The 23,089-nt window shown below is 40.1% G+C and overlaps 1 protein-coding gene across 2 annotated transcripts in view; it reads right to left on the bottom strand.

The window, feature by feature from the left end:
• The window catches only part of LOC135104446 (orexin/Hypocretin receptor type 1-like), an 83,316-nt gene that overhangs the window by 50,013 nt on the left and 10,214 nt on the right, over positions 1-23,089 (bottom strand). For both annotated transcript variants that reach the window (XM_064011889.1, XM_064011888.1), the window contains exon 2: positions 16,534-16,713. In XM_064011889.1, coding sequence (XP_063867959.1) covers positions 16,534-16,713 — 180 coding nt within the window. The remainder of the gene's footprint in view (positions 1-16,533; positions 16,714-23,089) is intronic.

Genomic DNA, 23,089 nt, shown 5'->3' with positions numbered 1-23,089 from the left:
TTAACCAGTATTCCCAATCATTCATCTTCTTCTCTGGTAAACTCTGGAACTCCCTTCCTGCTTCTGTATTTCCACCTTCCTATAACTTGAACTCCTTCAAGAGGGAGGTTTCAAGATACTTATCCTTCAATTTCTGACTACCACTTCGGACCCTATTCGGGACCGGCATCTGAGTGGGATTTTTTTATTTTATTAAATTTTTGTTGCCCTTGGCCGGTGTCCCTCCTACATAAAAAAAAAGGCAGTGATGCACCTGAGGGTAGAGTTCATCTGGGCAGCAGTGGCAGCCTCCTCTCCTGGTCTGCAGCTCTGCGAGAAACTGATGTCATTAGCATGGCCTTCGTGGCAAGAATGAGGCTCAGGAGGTGGTTACTATATATATTCCAGAGCAAGGGGCCGAGACAGCTTCCTTGAGGAACTCCTGCTCTGATGGAATGCGTGTCCGACTCCCGCCCATTGACCACCTTCAACTGCCCCTCACTCAGGTAGTCATTGAGGAGCTGGAGGAGTGGCCCGTCTACACCTGTTGCTCGGGGTTTTGATACGATTGCTGCGTATTGCACTCTATTAAACGCTCCCTCGATATCGAGAGCCACGACAGCAGTAACCTTCCCTTGATCGAGGGAAGCGCTCCATTCCGAGGTCAGCAGGCCACCGCTGACAACAGCACCTTGTTTAATGTCGACAAGAGGAACAAGGCGGCGGGCTTTAGCTTCAGCCTTTGCATTCCTTTTGTGCACTGGAACCACACTGCTCAGTTTCCAGGCTTTCGAGCACCTGCTGGTCTGAAGGCAGTGGTTGAAGAGTGAGACAAGTGGGGGAGCCAGCTCCTCGGCGCACTGGCAAAGCAGACGGGAAGCTTATAGTGCCTGGCCTCATTGCTTTCTAATTATCGAGGTTCAATAGAAACTGTTTCACTTCTGCCACAATTATTTTCACTCACTATTTTGTCTCTTACTACTGCTGGTAGTGATGAAGAAGGTCTGTGGGGGCCGGCGATGCACATCTTTCCTGAGAAATGTCGAGCCAGGAGGCTAGCCTTGTCTGTGGCTGTCTGAGCCACACTTCCGTTCCGTCTCTCTCTCTCTCTCTCTCTCTCTCTCTCTCTCTCTCTCTCTCTCTCTCTCTCTCTCTCTCTCTCTCTCTCTCTCTCTCTCTCTCTCTCTCTCTCTCTCTCTCTCTCTCTCTCTCTCTCTCTCTCTCTCTCTCTCTCTCTCTCTCTCTCTCTCTCTCTCTCTCTCTCTCTCTCTCTCTCTCTCTCTCTCTCTCTCTCTCTCTCTCTCTCTCTCTCTCTCTCTCTCTCTCTCTCTCTCTCTCTCTCTCTCTCTCTCTCTCTCTCTCTCTCTCTCTCTCTCTCTCTCTCTCTCTCTCTCTCTCTCTCTCTCTCTCTCTCTCTCTCTCTCTCTCTCTCTCTCTCTCTCTCTCTCTCTCTCTCTCTCTCTCTCTCAAGGAGGCTCTCAGTATACTCAACATTCAGCGTCTCTCCACCATCACCGCCACCACCACCACCACCATCACCTTCCCTGCCAATTCGGGGAGAAATTTCTGAGCCGTCATCATCATCGCCATTTCCTCCCACTGGATTTCACCCGCGCCTCTGACTCTGCCTCTGCCCTCAACCCTTCTCCTTCCTTCCCCTCGACCTCCTCACTCTTAGCGCCGTGTCGCAGGGGCATTGGTACCACATGCTAGCAATATTAGCTCTTTAAAAACGATTCCACTCCATGCATTAGAAAAAAAGTGATAATAAACGATTTGCAAATGCTAACTTCATCATAAGTTGTGAATATTTATACTCGTTCCCAGAAGCGAAGTTAAGTAATGTTCTGTTCCATCATTAATTTTTCCCCTATCGTTTATCCACGTTTTTCTTCCTGGAACTGAATTTAATATACCTTACGGCGATGACGATATATTGCATTTCTTAGCATTATTTCACAGACAGGAACTGAGATATATGACCCAAAAAAATCTCATTATCAACTGATTAAAAACAGGCAGGACTTGGTGAATATTTGCCTTTCAGCGTCTATTGTTCATGCATACTGTTCGCAAAAAACTAATTCTTCAGTGCAGGCATAATCAGCTTTTTTATTTATCTTTTTTTCTTCTTTTTCTGTTCTTTCTTCTTCTTCTTCTTCTTCTTCTTCTTCTTCTTCTTCTTGTCACCTAAGTCGTCTTTTATCACTTCTTTAATTATCCTTCTAATCTTCCTCATTTTCTTCTCTTCCTTCCTCTTCCTTACATTCTTTGTTTCACGATTTCATCTTTGAACACTTCACATTTATACGTTTTCACTTCACATAATTTGACTTTTATTCCCCACTTCTCCAGAAACTTACTATCCACCGCTTTTATTGACACTTGCTGTGTTTAAGAGTATAAGTTCTAAAGTATTTTTACGAATGAAATCGAGCAAAACAAATCTTTTCTTTATCACAGAGATCAGACAAGAGAAAAGAAATTAGGATAAAAAACTGCCTAAATGCTGTTTCCCCTCCCCCCCACAAAAAAAAAGAAAGCAGTAGGAGAACCAAGATAGACAGACTATTCATTTAGTGTTTCTAGTTTTATTCTAGGATTACTCAAATGGAGTCAGGAGGGTCATTACTGTCATTACTCGGTGGGCCAAAGGACTAAGCATACGTGAAACAGTAATCAATTTCACTAAAGGGTTCCCGAGCCATGTTTCCCCAATTACGGCGATTAATTGGCGGGTCTCCGTAATTAGAACTTCATAAGGGTGGTTTAAGTTTCCTCATCATATGCTGCCCCGCCTGACGCTCTCTCTCTCTCTCTCTCTCTCTCTCTCTCTCTCTCTCTCTCTCTCTCTCTCTCTCTCTCTCTCTCTCTCTCTCTCTCCTCTCTTTTACCGGTGCAATATGCGAGCGTGGTGTGTTTCACTCTTTGATTCAGCCTGTTTTAGTTGACTTGCGAGCGACGAACGTGAGGTTTTATAGAATTAATACAGTACACGATAGAAGAAAAGAGTGACCTTTAGAGTGACGCCCGTTTTCTTTAACTCAACTTACATATTCTCGGCTAAAGTGTCCCCACAAACCCGACTATTTTTTTTCCTTTTCTTTCCGTTCTACTGTTACTTAAAAGGTGAAGGAAAGACACCCAGAGAGAGAGAGAGAGAGAGATGGAGAGGAGGAGAGAGAGAGAGAGAGAGAGAGAGAGAGACGACCACCCCCTGGACACATTACTCTTCTCTCGTGGCACATGACAAGGAAGACTGCGGTGTCGGGGGTGAGAGCTCGGCAGTGCACCAAGTTCACTCCTGTCTTCATTGAGTTGCTGTACATATCCCTTCCCTCGAGTTCCTGCCTCAGTCCTCTCCTGCACACTATCTGCCTCGCATTTGTTCACTCGCTCCCTGTCTATCCCACACCTTGCCTGCCTCTATTAACCTACGTTCAGCCCTACACCCTACCTATCCCCATCCTACCTCTGTACCTCTCACCCTGCCTGCCTCTATACTCTACTCCCTGCCTGTCCCCGTCCTGCCAAACATGCACGCATACCCATAACACAGGCACACACATTTCCAGCTCCAGCTTCCCCCGCGAGACTGCAGTGTAACCATGTGTATCAAATAAAAAATGTTTCGTCGCCTTCCCCACGATGGACGGAGAGAAGGGAGGAAGGGGGAAACATATCTCAGCGATTCTACAGCTTTCAATTATGCTACATGTCCCTCTCTCTCTCTCTCTCTCTCTCTCTCTCTCTCTCTCTCTCTCTCTCTCTCTCTCTCTCTCTCTCTCTCTCTCAATCCTGCTATTCTGTGCGTCTTGTAACGTCAAAACGACAAAACGAATGAAGATCGACAAAATTGTACTGATGTCCGTGATTAATGTGACCTTAAGCTGTGTTCCTGTCGCTGCAGAAGGTATTTTCGTACTTCCGCGCTTGTCACTGTTTCTTTTCCTTTTTTTTTTTTTTTTTTTTTTGGCGCGTTTTGAACATTCCGTAAAAATAATGAAAAAAAAAAAAAACTGCAAAAAAGAATGAAGAAAAGTGCAAAAGGCTATAAGGAGACTGCATAAAGGCCTAAAACATTGGAAAAAAAGTTCTTCGGAGACTTAAAAAAAAACTTCAACTCCAAAAAACCTATCAGGAGTCTGCAAATATTTTAAAATGACTGCAAAGGCCTAAAATTAATATATAAGGGCTCAAGAAGACAACAAAAAGTCCTAAGACAGAAAATACTATACATAGACTGGAAAATTTCACAAGGAGATTTTTAAAAGACAAAAGTAAAAAAAAAAAAAGAACTAGAAAAGACCATAAAGAGTTAAAAAAAAAAAAAAACCTAAGAAGAATTGCAAGAAATGTACATAGACTAAAAAGACCATATGAAGACTGCAAAACCTTGAAAAAAAGAATGTAAAAGGCCATAAGAAATCAGTGAAAGCCGAAAAAGACTGCAAAAAAATACCATAAAAAATTACAAAAGCTAAAAACAATCTCGAAGACAAAGATGGGCATCCTAAATGCCTAAAAGGGATCCCATAAGCCTAAAAAAATACGGCATAAGACCATAAGAAGACTGCCAAACAACCATAAGGAGAGAGCACAAGGCCATGCAGATTCGAGCTGTTCGCTGAATCATTGCGTCACGCTCCACTTCCCGCCGCCCGTACTCCTGATCATCCGTCTTGCACTACAAAGCGACAGAACTAATTTTAGGGATGACTTCCGTGAACGATGGGCAGAGAAGGTATTGTATTGTGTGTCATTTAATGTAAAAAAAATTTGCCTTAACGACTTTCATAAAAGAAAAAAAAAAAAACATCTTGTGTCTCTTTTTCATAACCTCGTGATGATTTTTTTTTTCTTTTTTTTGTCTTCCATCTGCTACATAATATTTACGTGCACCATAATCAAGTCCTTTAAAGTGTCTTTATTTTTTCTCACTTCGGTATAGTGAATTGAAGGTAAATAAAAAAAAATAAATAATGAGGCTCTTCTTTTTTTTGCCTTTTTCCCTTGCTACAGAACGTCTGCACACAATATAATCAAGTTCATCTCATTTATTTTTACAGTGATAAATTTTTAATTTACAGTAAATAGATAAATGATCAAGCTCTGTTTTTTGCTTTTCTCCCGGTGCAAAATATTTACCTAGACGATAATTAGTTATATATATATATATATATATATATATATATATATATATATATATATATATATATATATATATATATATATATATATATATATATATATATATATATATATATATATATATAATATCTATATATATATATATACACATATATATATAATCTATTTTTTCTACTAAAGAACATTTACATACAACATAATAAAGTTCTTTTTTCTTGTTCCTTTTATTTATTTATTTTTTTTACGTTGGTACAGGTAATTTACAGTATAAATTAATATTCCTTTTTTTTTTGTTATTACCCCACTAATGAACATTTAGATATAGCATAATTTTTTTTTTTTTTTTTTAACATTGATACAGCGAATCTCAGTAGAGATAAATAATCAATTTTTATTTTATCTTTTTAAATTTCTATTTCAGCTCTCGTCTCTGGCGCAGTTCAGTGACACTGAACAGCCGGGAGGGTGAGTGTGTGATCCGATCAGATGCAGTAAGGGAGGAGGCTCGAGAGGCAACTGAATGCACTTGCTCGTAACTCTGCATCTTGTTACACGGCATGATTTCCTCTCTATCGCAGCACCTTTACGCTTGCCTTTACAGCCACCAGCAGGTAACTTTACTCTGCGCTATCTTGTGTCTGTCTAAAGCATCACCATTATATATATCTTCCATTTTCAATGTGATAAATAACTTTTGTCGCCACCTGTGTGTGTTGGTGCGAGAGCTGTTTATTTTCGAGGCAATAAATCTTCTGGGTTTGCAGAGTGTGAGTGACGTTAGTAATTTACGCGAGTCCGCACGAAGTAATTTTAGTGGTTCTTTCTGGGTCAAGTCTTTCGTTATTCTTATCTTATTATTATCACTTCCCTTCAAGTGAGTACTTCGTGTAAACACTGAAGAACTGAGGAATGGGCGAGATAAGCAAGTCTGCAGCCATGAGAAACCCACGCCCGGAGAATAGAGACACAACGGCTTAAACCTCGGAACCATAATAATGATCGTCGAATTTCTGGACAATTTTTAGGCTGTTTGTACTCCGGTCACTATATTCTTGGGACGTGTTATCTTTTTATACTCGTATAGTCAATTACTTTCTCTCTCTCTCTCTCTCTCTCTCTCTCTCTCTCTCTCTCTCTCTCTCTCTCTCTCTCTCTCTCTCTCTCTCTCTCTGGATTTATCAGTGTTGTAGCATTAATATTACCATGACAACAATTCAGCATAAGTTTAATTTTCTGAGAGGGAGCGGCGAAGAGAAACCCTGACCGCTTTCCTGCGTGTTATTTGATTTTACTCATGTTTATTTCCCGTCATTCTGTTTGCATTGCTTTTGTCATGTATTTTTCTTATTCCGCGGCATTTCCGGTTCCTGGTCGTACATAATAAACACACAACACACACACACACACACACACACACACACACACACACACACACACACACACACACACACGATAGAAAGAGGGGAAAAGAAAGAGAATAGAACTGCATAATCCTCCAAGCATATTGCAGCCTTTTCCCTCCAATAGATCAGGTGTAGTGAAAGGCAGAGATTACTAACGCCATCGTGGACACGCCTAACCACTGCCTCCCTTAAGCCCTGCCTCACTCCCTTCCCTTACTGAGTTGCTTGTATTGCCTCTACGCCCCTAAACGTTCTCTCCCTTGAGGGTTGGCAAAGCATAATAGCGTAAGGAGAATAATATGCGTGCACTGAATGGGAGATGCTAAGATTAAGAAAAAAAATATCGGATTGATTGATTAAATGATTGCTTGATTGGTTGATTGCATTGAAGAGCTGCAAAATATGGGGTCAGAAAAGGAAAGACTAAAGAGGATATAGAAGTTTGAAAAGGATAAAGATAAATGATAAGATGGACACTAAGAAAATAATGTATTTTGGTTGTGGTGATGGTGACTTTCAGATATTTATTTATTATTTACTTTTCTGATATTCATCCCTGTTACTTTTTTTCGAGTGCGTATTTTTTTGTACACTAAATTTTATATATGTATATGTTTTCAACAAATACGTGGATCCTCTTCTGTTTCTGTGTGCGTGAGTGCATGTGTGTGTGTGTGTGTGTGTGTGTGTGTGTGTGTGTGTGTGTGTGTGTGTGTGTGTGTGTGTGTGTGTGTGTGTGTGTGACTAGAATAGCGTAAACTTGTTTTAGTATAGTGTGTGTGTGTGTGTGTGTGTGTGTGTGTGTGTGTGTGTGTGTGTGTGTGTGTGTGTGTGTGTGTGTGTGTGTGTGTGTGTGTGTGTGTGTGTGTGTGTGTGTGTGTGTGTGTGTGTGTGTGTGTGTGTGTGTGTGACTAGAATAGCGTAAACTTGTTTTAGTATAGTGTGTGTGTGTGTGTGTGTGTGTGTGTGTGTGTGTGTGTGTGTGTGTGTGTGTGTGTGTGTGTGTGTGTGTGTGTGTGTGTGTGTGTGTGTGTGTGTGTGTGTGTGTGTGTGTGCGTGTGTGTGTTTCCGGGTGGTGTATGTATAATTCAATGTGCGTGGCATGTAGCTGCTGTTGATGTGTGTAGTGCTGAGCGGTGTGAGTGTCCTTCATTTCGGTGTTTGGAAGTGCGTACCATTTAATTTTTGCAGGCGAAGTGTTTGTTTTGCCCTTGATATGCATTTACATTCTAGCCATTCTGGTTTGTCAACGTAACTCTCTCTCTCTCTCTCTCTCTCTCTCTCTCTCTCTCTCTCTCTCTCTCTCTCTCTCTCTCTCTCTCTCTCTCTCTCTCTCTCTCTCTCTCTCTCTCTCTCTCTTTCGCATTTCATCTCTTGACCAGCTCCAAAGTACTTTGTCTTTCTGATACAAAATCTATACTGAATTTTCACCACCATGATACTCACTAGTGTTAAAGAGTATTGATAAGTGTTATGTACTAAGTGTTTGTATTGGAGTCAAACAGTTTTTCTAAACACTGAATTATAATGTCAATAATGATACTGTCAAGCCCCAATTTCTCTACAGTAGCGCTAAATGGTAAACAGTAATATATATATATATATATATATATATATATATATATATATATATATATATATATATATATATATATATATATATATATATATATATATATATATATATATATATATATATATATATATATATATATATATATATATATATATATATATATATATATATATATATATATATATATATATATATATATATATATAATGGTTGTAATTAAAACCCCCTCAAAACGACACTAAAAAAAAGCCTCTTTTTTTAATATTTCACATTTCAAAATTTAGTTCTACATAATATGATATTAATAAATAAGTTCTATATACGTACATATGCATAAAAAAAAAAAAAAGTAAAAGTAGTCAAGCCTGATTTGTTCATTTCCTGTAAAGCACAAATTAACACAGGTTTTGTCCAACCGGACCAACCTTTATCAGCATGACCTGCACAAGTGTGTGTTCTTCATTAATAAAGAGTGTCAAAATCTTTCAAGATCCAACTCCCCCTTGTGACTTCTGGCACCAAGCCAAAAACATCTCTAATAATTTTGCTTCTTCATCTTTCCCTCCTTTATTTCAACCTGATGGCACCACTGCCATTTCATCTATTTCTAAAGCTGAACTCTTCGCTCAAACCTTTGCTAAAAAACTCTACCTTGGATGATTCAGGGCTTGTTCCCCACTCCTCCACCTACTGCCTACTTCATGCTACCTATTAATATTCCTCGCAGTGATGTTTTCCATGCCCTCGCTGGCCTTAACACTCGGAGAGCTCATGGACCTGATGGGGTCCCTCCTATTGTTCTCCGAAACTGTGCCTCCGTCCTTGCACCTTGCCTAGTCAAACTCTTCCAACTCTGTCTATCAACATCTGCCTTTCCTTCTTGCTGGAAATTTGCCTAAATTCAGCCTATTTCTAAAAAGGGTTACCTTTCTAATCCTTCAAACTACCGTACTATTGCTTTAATTTCCTGACTCTCTAAAGTTTTGAATATATCCTCAAATTGAATTTTTAAACATCTATCACTTCACAACCTTCTATCTGATCATCAGTACGGGTTCCGTCGAGGGCGCTCAACTGGCGATCTTTTGGCTTTCCTTAATAAGTCTTAGGGATTCTGGTGAAACTTTTGCTGTTAGCTCAGACATATCAAAAGCTTTTAATAGAGTCTGGCACAAAGCTTTGATTTCCAAACTACCCTCCTACGGCTTCTATCCTTCTCTCTGTAAAATCTTCTCAAGTTTCCTTTCTGATCGTTCTATTGCCGCTGTGGTAGACAGTCACTGTTCTTCTAAATCTATTAATTGTGGTGTTCCTCACGGTTCTGTCCTGTCATCCACATTTTTCCTATTATTCATCAATGATCTAAACCAAACTTCTTGTCCTATATACTCCTACGCTGATGATACCACCCTACATTTTTTCACGTCTTTTCCTAGACGTCCAACCTTCAAGAAGTAAACAGTTCTCACAGGGAAGCCACGGAACGACTTCTGATCGCTCTAAAATTTCTGATTGCGACAGAGGAAACTTAGTATTGTTTAATGCCTCAAAAACTCAATTCCTCCATCTATCAACTCTACACAACTCTGGAACTCCCTGCCTGCTTCTGTATTTTCTCCTTCCTATAACTTGAACTCTTTCAAGAGGGAGGTTTCAAGACACTTATTCTTTAATTTTTTGACGACCGCTTTTGACCCTATTTGGGAACCGACAACTACATGGGCCATTTTTTAATATTTTTATTATGCTTGGCCGGTGCCCTTCCTACATGAAAAAAAAAAAAACACTTCAAACCTTTCGTTTCACTCTAGATTACTTTTTAATTGCTTATCTAGAATGATTTACATATAAATATGAGGAATAAAAAAAATAAACAAATAAAATCCCAAAAATCCAATAATCCCCTCAGAAAAAATACAACAAAAAAAAAAAAAACAGTGGGTTGCTAAAATAAAACCTGGGTTCTTTCCAACCCTGGTGTGTGTGTGTGTGTGTGTGTGTGTGTGTGTGTGTAATTACATGTGCTAAGTTGTAAAAGAGAGCAGCACTGACAAATGCTAAAGAGTTGTGTACGTGAGCTGCTTGTTATTCATTCCTCCGTTAATACTTATTGCTCAGTGCAATCCCAAACTCCGCTACTATCCTTCACTATTTGCTGTCTCGCCTTTTTTCGCTTGAAACTTCAGCAGCAGCAGCAGCATCGTTCCGCCTCCTCCTCTCTCTCTCATTGACCTATTTTTCTTATTGCATAAAAGCTGATCTCTCTCTCTCTCTCTCTCTCTCTCTCTCTCTCTCTCTCTCTCTCTCTCTCTCTCTCTCTCTCTCTCTCTCTCTCTCTCTCTCTCTCTCTCTCTCTCTCTCTCTCTCTCTCTCTCTCTCTCTCTCTCTCTCTCTCTCTCTCTCTCTCTCTCTCTCTCTCTCTCTCTCTCATATGATCAGGGAGACTTGAAAAAAAAATAATGCACGAGTCTTTGGGTCTCGTAAAAAATAGTTTTGCATCTATTTATTTAATAATTTATTTTTTTATTGATTTATTCAGCTATTTCATTTTAGATTGTTTATATTAATCAATTTTATGATGCTTTGTAATTTACGCTTGTAGAAAAGAGGTTTTTGCTAAAATAAAAAAATAATTATTTTTTGCTGGAACAGAAAAATATTCATGAAAAATAACTGACATTAGATTGCACATACGTATATAGAAATACAACAACAACAACAACAGCAATAACAACAACAACAACAACAACAACAACAACAACAACAAGAACAACAACAACAACGACAGCAGCAACAACAACAACAAAAAAAACTACATCGCAAATGCCGCCGCCACCACCACCACCACCATCTCCACATTCACCACCATCACCACCACCGTCACCAACAACAACAAGCATGCATGTCAGGTTCTTGCTCTGAAAACCCGGAAGTTCTTTAAGATCTTCAATAAATTTGTCATTTATTTTCATTCCTGGTTTTTTTTTTTTTCGTTCGTTTCCATTCCACTTGCCTTTTCAGGAACCACAAGTTGTACACTATTTTTTTTCTATGTAACCTTTTTTTATTTATTTTTTTTCGTGACCTTATTCAGATTCTGCTGACAATGGACATTATTATTCTGGTGACAGCAGTTGCAAATGAGGAGAGAAGTGGCTACGTGTTGGTGGTGGTGGTGGCGTGACGCGTGGTGATGGTGTGGTGAAGCGTGGCGGAGGGGAGTGGATGGAGCGCAAGGAGGGGGAAGGAGGGTAGGAGGAAGGGACGACACAGCTGAAGCATACGGATTGAAATTCTTTTTTCCTTCTTTTTCGCTTTTGTTTTCTGTCGCTTTTCCTATTTGTTTTGCGTCACTTTTTTTCTCTTAGTTTTATGTCGTTCTTTAATCCTGTGCGTGTGTCCGTGTGTGTGTGTCCGTGTGTGTGTGTGTGTGTGTGTGTGTGTGTGTGTGTGTGTGTGTGTGTGTGTGTGTGTGTGTGTGTGTGTGTGTGTGTGTGTGCGCGTGTGTGTTTCATATCTCGTGCAAATATCAGAGGTAAACCACCACAGAAAAAAATCTGACAAAATAGTTTTTAAAAATAGTAAGAAAACGCAAAAATGGCCATGCTGGGGCTGCACCGGGCGCCGGATGCTGTGCCTTCCTCGCGAAAAAAAAAAAAGAAAGAGAAAAAGCAACAAACACTTTACCACCCCCCTCCTTCCATTATTCTAGTAAAGCCCTGCGTCTGAATCGAAAATATTAATCCTCGGAAAAAGAACAGCTGGTTAATCCTATCACAGTAATTACGTTAGTCACACGCAGTTCATTACACAAATAATTTATAGAAGGTTTTAATCTTTTAATCACCAGACAGTCTTCTTTTTCTTGCACCAGGAAAAATACTTTGTTAATCCTGTAACAACAATTGCATTCATCACACGAAGCGCATTACAAAAAAAATACTTTGCAATAAGTTTTAATATTTCCACTGCTGGACATTTTTCCTCTACTTATAACCACACATAACATTCAGAACGCTTTTTTTTTTTTTTTTTTGGTATTACTGTCTCTTAAATAATTCTGTAGCTGAAGAAAATGACAAGATAAACCTACTTATTTTCTGTGTCCGTGGAAGCATTTTTTAGCCAAAGGATGACGACAGCAGTAAAAATGTTAAGAGTAAAGATCCTGTAAAATTCAGTGACTGGGAGTAAATAAGTTCAATGTACATTATGCTTGATTACAAATTCGCCTACAGTTTGGTATTTCAGTCATTATATTGAGAAGCGTATGAAGGCTAGTAATAGCAGGGTGGAGCAAGGACTATACACAGTTCAAAAGCAAATAATTTCACTGAATATTAAACTTGATTAGAACATGGTTTACACTTCGCGAATCACAAGGTATTTCAGGGTGGTTATATTTTCAAAAAGGATTATAAAAAGAAGCGATGGCGTAAAAATTAAGTCCACTTCGTTCAGTTCAAATACAAATTAATTTAATTCTATATTGGGTTTAATTACAAACTCTTTTGGACTATGAGGTTTATATAAGCATTTTGGGTTCCTTTAAATTTTACAAAGGAGCCGATATTGATCAACTGGAGAGAGGGAAGACAGAGCAAATGTTCCGTAGTTATATTTTCCTCAGTCTTTGCCTTGACTTCTCTATCCTCTCTGTCAACACTCTCAACAGCTCATTGCAAAACTACATGGTATTTCTAATAATATAAGTAAACCTATCCAGTCTTGTGTAGGTTAACTAGCCTCTTGCAACCTCCTAAGCCTCTTATGTTCGTATGTCCCTAAGGGTTGTTCCGGCTATTATTAGTCAATATAAACAGAATATCAGTAATGATGATGCCTATACAAAGGAGACACAATGGTTGGTGAATAGAGCAGACTCAGTAATCACGTTGTTAGTGCCGAGTCAATAGGGAGCTTTAAAAGTAAGAAGATTAAGCAAATTTATAGATGGGAATGATTTATGGAAGTATGTTTTATAAAGAGTGCCACGTTTAAGCCTGATGGCTTATTTGTTTGCTGATGTTCTTATGTTGTAAATGTTCCATATTAACAGGAATAACAGCAGCAATGTCAAGCGTTCCAATATGAAGACACGTGGCGTGGAAAACGTGATGTAGTGCAGGGAAGTCACTACCGCATGGTTGTTTGAGCCTAGAATTGTTAGTGGTTAATGTTTGTTTAAAGAGTACGACAGCGAGGTGATCCGGGGCAGAGGGACATGAAAACATCACAACTTCCTTCTGGTCAAACACAGCGCTTTTCTCACCCTTCACGAGCCCACCAGCACGAACACTGTGCTAGGGGAAGTTTCAAGACACTTCACAATGTAACTTTGGACTTGCTTCGGACTGTACTCTTAAAGGACTGGCACCTTCTGTGGGTCTTTTTTCCAAATTTTTTGTTACCTTGGTCAGTCTCTCTTATATAATAAATTGGAAGGAATGTGTCCTGATTCACCCGTGGTCACTGTGACAGTTGTAATCACGCAGCCACTCATGCTGATCCACCCCTGAGTGCACGTTGGCTTTCCCAGCGAACTCTATGCTAATTAGCATTGCAACATGAGGGCAACACACCACTCCCCTATACACTGTGAAATTCATGTATTTATTTTTCATTTATATTAACTGATAGAAACAATGGAACTATTATATGATTTAGTGACTTTAAAGCGTATCTGTAAGCCGACTATTTGTATATTGATATTGATGCTATTGTGTGTGCGATTCTCGTGTACACAATACAACGCTGTAAAGCCTATCAAGCTTTCACTAAATTTGCTTTGTTTTAAGATCCATCAATGGGACGCGTTCACTCCGATATCCAGTGAGTGGTGGAATAAACTAAGGTCTTTTGTTCTGTAACATAATTTTTTTTTTTCACAATATGTGACTAGGAAAGCCACGTCACATCCTTTCAAAGTTTGAGTCTTTTCACTCTTATTAATATATATATATATATATATATATATATATATATATATATATATATATATATATATATATATATATATATATATATATATATATATATATATATATATATATATATATGAGTAACATAGTTAAGAATCTCCTCTCTAGCACAGGAGTAATATCAGAAGCACCTGTCAGCTACGCTGAAGGTAAACAAATGCAAGAGAACACGTGGAGGTTTGTCTGAAGGTCTGAAGCAGTGGAACAAATTAAGTCAACATAATACTTCTACTCTGAAGTCTGCATGATATGCGCACTTGCCTAGTTAGTTGGTTAGTAATTTAGTTAAGGCAACCATAAATATATATTACCGCTGGAATACACCACGGCTTTTTTGTACCAGAGCACTTTTCTTTTTTTAACGTTTGAATATGAGTGATATACCAAACTGTCTTCTCGATAGCACAGAAGTGTTGCCAGAAGCACCTACCCGCTACACTGAAGGTAAACAAATATAAGAGTACACGTGGGAATTTGTTTAAAGGTCTGAGGCAGCGGAACGAAATTTAAGTCAACAACATTGTAACACTACAACGCCCAAGTTTGCATGATATAGTTGCCTACGAATCAGCTGGTGAACAAGTCAGATAAAGTAAACATAAACATATATTCTAATTTTTCACATACATACTGAATCTCTCCCTGCCAGGTTTGTCTTGTATATATTACCTTTCTCTTCCATTTCTACATGCTTTTATCTGCGTAACGAGTATCCTGTGAGGGAGTTAAAAGAAAAACGAAAAGACATTATAGATAAAAGAAAGCAAGCAGAAAGAAGAGAAACTCAAGAGAAAAGAGGAAGACGAGAAAAAAAAGATAAAAGAAAATGGAGCAGGGAATAAATAAGGTAAACTGGTTAGACAAAGAGGAAAAGAAAAAGAAACACAGGAGAGAGGAATAGAAAATGAAGATGGTTAAGGAAGAAAAAAAAATGTATGAGAAAAAAAAATACATACTTGCTGGGAGGGAAAGAGAGGGACGGAAAAGATGAAAGGAAGGAAAGAAGGAAGGAAGGAAGGAAGGAAGGAGAGCAAAGTGGATTGAAGGAAGGTAAGGCCAGCAAAGGGATGAGAAGAAGGGAAGCAGACGAGGCAGGAAGGAACGAAGGGAGGGAAGGAATATCAAAATGGAAGGAAACAAGACAAGAAGATTAAAGACACGAGGAAAAGGGTAACAGAGGAGACAAGAAGGAAGGAAGGGAGGAAGGATAAGCGGAGATGAAAAGAGAAGCAAGATAATAAAGAAGAAAGGAAGGAGGGAAAAAAATGAAAAAAGAAGAGGAAAGTGAACAGATCAGAAAGAGAGAGGGAAAAAAAAAGGGAAGGGAAATAAGGCAGTGATGAGAGAAGGAAAAGAAAAGAAACAAGAAGGAAGGGAGAACTGTAAGATGTCAGTGGGAGAGAGGGGAAGAAGAAAGGACAAACAGGAGAAAAGGAAGAAACGATAAAGAGATAAGAGAGGGGAGAGGGGATACAAAAAGAGAGAGACAGGTAGAGAGGGGAGACGGAAGATATAAGAAGGACGGGAGAAGAGTAAGATGATGAGGATGGGGAAGGGAGACAAGAAGGAAGGGAGGAAGTACCTTTTGTAGTGGGACCTAATCCTACACGATGGAGCAGACACCTTTGAAGAGCTCGCCCACCTGCGTCTCCCTCACCTGTGCACTAGTACTACCTGCGGCGCCTCCGTTAACCCGCGCCCCTCACCTTCACTGTATATTGAAGAGTGTGGAAAACCTATTAGAATCTGTCCTGTGGTTCGTTCATGTTTTTGTTTATTAGTGTTTGTTTTAGTCTCTCTTTTAGTGTTCTGTGTGTCTGTCTGTCCGTCTCTCTCTCTCTCTCTCTCTCTCTCTCTCTCTCTCTCTCTCTCTCTCTCTCTCTCTCTCTCTCTCTCTCTCTTAATCTACCTGTGCATAAATCAACTCAGAGCGGAAAGCCTCAACCACCGCCACCCACTCGTGACCTTCTCTACATACCTACCTACCCACCCACTCCCTCTCCCTCTCCTCATGCCCCTCCTCCTTTCTCTAATCCTCTTCGTATTCCTCCTCCGCCTCTGTGTCTGCCTCAACAACACAGCTCCCCTCCAGCTGTCTGACGTATGTACTCGTACTTGTTATCCTTGTTATTCTTGTGATTCGCCAATTACTGTTTCGCATCATGCACGACATATTCTTTCCCTAACACGACATATTCTTTCCCTAACGTGCTTTGCAATCCATAACATTTTCTGAGATGAGCAACTGTGAAGGGTATTTTTGTCATCTTTCTTACCTTGTGAGATTCTTGACTCCAGTAATTTTCACTACAGAATGTTGAAAATTGTCGAGGGATGCTGAGACAATACAGATCACCTGCCTGGTTTTCACTACAGTAAGTTTAAAGTAATCGAAATAAGACGCAGACATATTTTAGAACACCTGCCTGGCTTCTCATCTCACCTGCAGGTCGATGTAGTTCATGTATATTGCGTAGGGCAGCACCACGCAGACGGAGGTTATCCACACGCCCAGGACGGCGATGAAGGGTGGCAGACGGGCCTTGTGGGGGTACACGATGCGACGGTAGCGGTCCACACTCACCACCACCAGCGTAACCATAGTAGCATGAATGGGCGCGTCCTGGGGAGGGAAGGGAAAGGTACAGGTGGTGAGACGAGCAGATGAAAAAAAAATCAGTGATGAGCAAGAGGGTACCAAGACACCTTCGAAACTAAATAGGTCAACTTTGTTCCGTAATATTTCAGGGTGCCTGTAAACTGAATAGACATTTTTCTTAAATTTTCTTCCCCTTATCCAACATTTTAGACACGTAAAAAAAAAAAAAAAATCGATAAGAACCAAGCAAGAAACTCATTATCTTGTCAACCTGGTTATGTGAACATGCATTTTATGTCTCTCTCTGTATGTATGTCTTTTTTACTTATTTTGCGCCCCTCTTCCCTTCCTCCCCTGAGAGCCACGCGGCAGGAAGCCAGAAGTCTGATCACCGGCCAGCTGGTGGGAAGCCGCAGATGTGGTCGTATTGTTGATTTGTTCCTTGGAGTTTGTTGAAGACTTGAGGCAACGGAGAGTGAAAGGCGGAGCGCAGGGCAGAATATGATCAGAGCTTATTGTGAGACTGAGCAAAGCTACGAGGAAGGGGCGGGGTGGCGCGGCAGCTTGGCTTTAGAGCTGAAGAGACGCGTAACTTTATACAATTATTCCTATGGCTGGGTATTTAGGCAGCTGGAGTCTTGTGTGTAATGGCGTCGTTGGAATGCACTAATGTTCGCCTTATCCATCGTAACTCTCCATAAAGTCACACCTGTTCAAGACATCGGCAAGGAGCTTAACGTGAAGGTGACTTAAAGTGCTCAACTCCGGAATTCGTATTTAAGAGTCAGGCATTAACTTTGATTGCAGCTGAGGCCACGTGCAGGAGGAGGACCAACAGAGGCGGTAAGGAGCATCAGTAAGGGTAACACCTTCCCCTGACGGCAGACATGACACTTCCTGCGAGATATAAAAGCTTAACGGCGCGCGGAGACGATGCAAATGAAGGAAATGGTACGGTTGGCCCTGCACTTACTATATAAAGTTATTGTTATGCACACTGCCATCAGATATTTGAAAGATTTTGCTATAAATATTTGTGACTTTACTTTGTGACTTGATGGTATTAGTACTGATACTGTTTCTGATTTTTTTTTTATCTCTCTTCTGATGTTGATGGCATGAGTTACAGTCCTGCTTCTATTTCACGGGTGTTTGCCTACTATACTGAACTTCATATAGCTGCCTTGGATCACCTTTGTAAGGGTCCTCCCCAGCATCAGCTTCCAGTACTAATCAGGTAATGGTGGGAAAAGATCATTAGTTTCCGATAATAATAATAATCATACATTGGAGGGGAGAAAATAATCTTACCTAGATTAGCTTCAAATAGCATGACATACAAGAACTATGCGGATTAGTTATCGTTTCCTCCACCACCTGTTTCCGTTACTAATGATCAAGAACTGGAGGGAGGAAATAATTCTTTCTCCATCATTGGTCTCCATTACTAATCACGGAAAAGTTGTCTTCGCTTCCTTCAAGCAGACAGAGAAGACTGCCATTGAGATCCTGGCATTTCCATTTCCCCTGAACCTTGTATATGATTGCCACCATCATTTTTCTGTCTATATATTTTAGCATTCTAAACACACGCTGACAGGAAAAGGTTGCAAGGATCATAATCTTGTCGCAGTGTTTGTTCTGAATCTTTACGACATAGTTCATATTAATTTGTAAAGGAATATGCGCAGCAGGAGCGATACTTGGTCAAAGGGAATAAATACTACAAGTCAAGCGGAAATGCTCTCATGCTAAAGCCTGTATTGTCAAAGGTTTCATCTGTTAATCTCTACTTCCTTGAACTATTCCACTGCTATTTCTTTAAAATCATATATATATTTTTTTCTTTATGAATTTAGCTATTTACTACATTCCCCTAGTGTGGTAACTCAGAAAATACAATTAAGCTTTTATGCTCTCTTATTTCTATGTCCGTGGAAACCATCTTTTTACTGTGATCTGAGCGTTAACAAAGAACGACTACGACAGTACACGCGTTAACAGGCTGTAATGAAAGATACAAGTAAAAGATCTTGGATTTATCAATATCAAATGTGCTTTCATGATTCCAGTGATTGTTTAACACTTTCAGTATCATGGCATGAATTAATGTTTTTACCTTGGACACCATCACTGGATTTTACAAAATTTAAAGACATGTTTTATGTAATCAAGGGTTTTAAGTCATCTCTAGTTACTTGTTCCTACAAATATATCTTAATTTTTTGCATTCCGACTAAAACATGTGGTCTTATGAAGCTTGAAAATTAGTTAACAAGGATTGCTTATCAACAGCAGAAAGGAAAGTCAAAGATAAATGACAATTTGACTAATCATCGCTGCATGCTTTAAAAATACTCTTTAGTTGAATACAAAACACCTCACAAATTCTATGAATATGCACAGGACAGACCGAGGAGTGGAAAAGATAAAATTCATCCCACGAAAGGCGAGGGGGGAGGCAACATGATACTGCTGGCGGCCTCTTTGAAGATTAATATAAAAGTGCTTTTCCGACCGCAGCAAGAGAGAAAAAAAGACTTAACAGAGATCATTAAAAGAGGACGTGTGATGCGGAGAAAAATAAGTTGTATTCCATTACAGCGAATGAAACAATTAATGAGAGAGGCGGTGTTAATGTGAGAGCAATTAGTGCTTTTAATGTCGACACAACTTAAAGCTTCGGTAAGCTTGGTATTAAAAAAAATATAATGGTGATGATAATGATGATGACGAATTCATATTTTAGTTCAAATTTAATGAATGCAGACTCTGAAGGTTTTCAACATCAAACTCTGCAGAGAGAGAGAGAGAGAGAGAGAGAGAGAGAGAGAGAGAGAGAGAGAGAGAGAGAGAGAGAGAGAGAGAGAGAGAGAGAGAGAGAACTTTCTTGCTCCCCACCCCAGACAGTTACTCGGGCTGGCAGGCACATGGCTTTTTGATGACTTCCTGGAACGTGTATATCGTTATATTTGCTCCCAATAATATGTTCTTATTTAAACTCAGACATTAGCCAAGCATTATTTTTCTAGATTCTAAAGGAAAATAAAAGCTGCATTGACTCCATTTCTCGTTTGTGTGTCAGCTTACTTACTTTCATGATCCCGAAAAGATAAATGTATTGCTTTAGTCATCAGTGTTTGCTTCCTTGATTGCTTCGATTCTCCAAATGACGTACATTTTTTTTTTTTTTTCAAGTAGCCAGTATTTGTGAGGCATCGCTTTCCTGCTTGACATTTTAGTTTTGGATTTGCTTTAGGAGTGTTCCTGCTTAGAGATTGGCACCTTCAGTGGGTATTTTTATCCAGATTTTTTTTTGCCCTTGACAAGAAGTTATCTTACATGAAAAAAAAAAAAAAGTTAAAGCCAATTTCTGCGAGACAGTTCCTGTGAGTCATTCAGATAAAAACTTGATCACGCAACGCTGAAAAGAAGAGTGTTCAATATACTCATATAAATAGTTAGTAATAATGAAGGTGTAAATTGATATTAGACGGCTGGTCCTGAGTGAGGGAGAATGTGGCAGATCGTGATTACTATCCGTTCTGAGCACGCTTATTCATGTTTATTTTTTATTTTTTCAAGTTCTAATTTAACGCCAAATGTGTGTTGTGCTGAACGTGCAGCAAGAGAAATGCGATTACTTTCGTTTTTTAATATTCTTTTTTTCTAGTTTTCTTTTTGAGTTCATGTTCAACTCGGAATATGAGTTGTGCTGATGAAACTCTTACTGTTTCTGAGATAATTACAGCTCCATTTTTCAATCTTTTTTCTCAGGCAGAGTAGCAAAATGTTGCTTCGCGCATTGTGTTGATGGAACACCCATGCATTGCTTCTGATATTCCCGTGATATTTTGTGCCTTATTTTCAGAAAGATAAAACTTCCACTTTTAATCGGCTGTCGAGCCACGATAAAAATCTAGCAGTATTCCGCACTCCCTTTCTCTCTAACATTTCTCTGTATTCCTAAGTCCTCTGATCTGGTAAAAATCTTTCAGTCATTTTTGTAAGAAGATTGTCAGCAGATCAAGAGACTTACGATTGAGGGAAAGCGGGAAATACAGAGAAAGTGAATGCGAAAGGTTTCTCGACCTCTGACCTAAGGCGTCTTCTGTTTACAACAATGATCAGCTCTTGATTTTTGATCTGGATCTGGAACTGATCTGGATCCGCTCGGGCGGCTATTACTGATCAAAACAATAACAACACAAGCATGTCGCTGCCCAGCTGTCACAACCGGCAGACTGTTGCTGTAAGGAAGTGTCAACGAGAACTACAGTCTGCTGTACATTTCCTGAGAAGTTGGGTCCCAGGCAGCACGAGACTGGGTTCCGTGCCTCGCCATGAACGTTGTATAATAAAGTTTCACACAGAGATCTCTTCATACACAACATAGTGAAAGTATTCGCAGTGGTGAAGTACAGGATGGTAAAATGAGAAAAATATTTGAACGTAAGGTGAGGCTAGCCTGGCCCACGTACTGACATTATTGACACCATTAATGAGGCACTTCCAAAGTAGAGATGTATTATTTTCGACTGAACAAGCATTATCTTCCTTTGTCTCATCATGAAGTCGTTGGTAGAGGCGGTAATGACTACATAATTATAACCAAAAGTCATTAAACCGAGGCTTGGCGTGGCTTGTTACAACTCCCTTGTTTCTAGCGTCAGCCGCCACCACTATTCACACTCTGTGCCTAAAGCAGCATTCTGCAACGATTCTTTACCGTTCACTTTGTTCCTCAGACATATCAGCTGTTTTCTTGCTGTGTATTCCCCAAAACAAATCCCTAGCAGATGATGCTCAGCCACAAATATGGCCGCCGCCAGCAGCTTCAGCAAGTGTCGTCTGCTATAACCCACCTCCCGACCCAGATTACCCAGAACATGATCCGGATTACTCAGATCAGAGTAAATCCAGATCAAGATGTAAATAGAACCCGGGGCGCGCGGCCGGATCGGTGATCTGAAACGGATCACGGTAAACAGAAGACGCCTCTATACAGCCAGAGCTTTATCCCTTTGTTGTTCTGTGTTGTCTCGGTCATTGGACAGACGCCTGGACCTGACTGGCATTTTTCAGTTCTGGTGAAGTTCGTACCTGCCTTTAATCAGTAAAGTGTGTGACAATTTTGTCGTCTATGAAATGGAGTTTTTATTTCCATCCAGCAACGTGTTCCCCACAGCTTCTCTCCGCCTCCATGATAAATATTCGCTTTAATGGCGCTGCACTGCCATTAACTTTAACTTCTTGCTACAAATGTTCAAGTTAACTCATTTTATACTTGTGAACTCTCACCGTATTGCATTAGAGTGGAAATATAATTGATTTAACCCTGTGACTAATACAGCTTCTCTAAAATGCAATGTTGTTTAGAGTCTGTTTTGAAAGGCTCCATTGGTAGGAAAATAGTGATGGAATGATTCAAACCTTTTAGTACTTGTATTTTAATTCTGCGCCAAGCATAACAGTGTGGCGTAACTGCTGAAATAATAAGTGTGATAAAATTTTCGTCATTAGCAATCAGTGTTGGAGTTATATGGTGCTGGGATGTGAACATGAATGGTGCATTTAGTTACACTGTTTGCTCGTAGCTCGTCCACTCTACCTAATCAGCAAGGTGGATGCTAAAGTAAAGGGTCACCGCCTCGTACGCCAAGGTGTTTTCCAGTCCTGACGCGCGGATGAGCCTCCCTTCCCGCGCCATCATCTCATCTGCTCCGCTCCACCACACCATCGATTTTTATCACACTATTAAGCGCACTCTTTGAGCCGTGCCTCCAGAGCGTCTCTATAATGGCTTTCCTTCCATCTTCCAACGAGGCAATCAGCTTGGGTATTATCAATGAATCGCGTCATTCGTGTACGCGTCGCCTTCAACCAGGTAACAGGTGTCGGTGGGATGAAGCCCGCACGCCTTGCTGTCAGGTGTAATTACACCAAGAGTCTAATCATGTCCTTGAAACTAACCTCGTCTGTCTGTGACGCTATTGACTGAATGATGGGGCCGCAACACCGAGGTCACACGGCGCCAGCTAGGATAACGAGGGAGCGCCATCTTCCCCCACCGAGAAACTACGGAGATCCAGCATAGAACTCGCAGCCTGCTCCCTATTTATGACACTAAAATCATTACCGAACCACTCTGCAATCATTAGTCTCCCCTGTGAGAGGAATGACAGCACTAACAGACTTAACAACATTATGATGTTGACTAAGTAATGCGATGTCACTTCCCTGTTGCATACAAGACATTGTCCAATAGCTTTATGTTTAATTTTCATGAGCAAACATTTTTTGGGGGACCTTCTGAAAATTCAGCAACAAAATAAAGTCCTTCCGAGAGAGCCACTTAACTTTGACTCTGCTGCTGTGCTGGTGCTGGTGAAGGTGGTGA

The sequence above is a fragment of the Scylla paramamosain genome, chromosome 10, assembly GCF_035594125.1.
Source record: "Scylla paramamosain isolate STU-SP2022 chromosome 10, ASM3559412v1, whole genome shotgun sequence".
Taxonomy (NCBI): domain Eukaryota; kingdom Metazoa; phylum Arthropoda; class Malacostraca; order Decapoda; family Portunidae; genus Scylla; species Scylla paramamosain.
The sequence above is the reverse complement of the archived record's forward strand: the minus strand, read 5'-3'. Positions and strand labels throughout refer to the sequence as shown.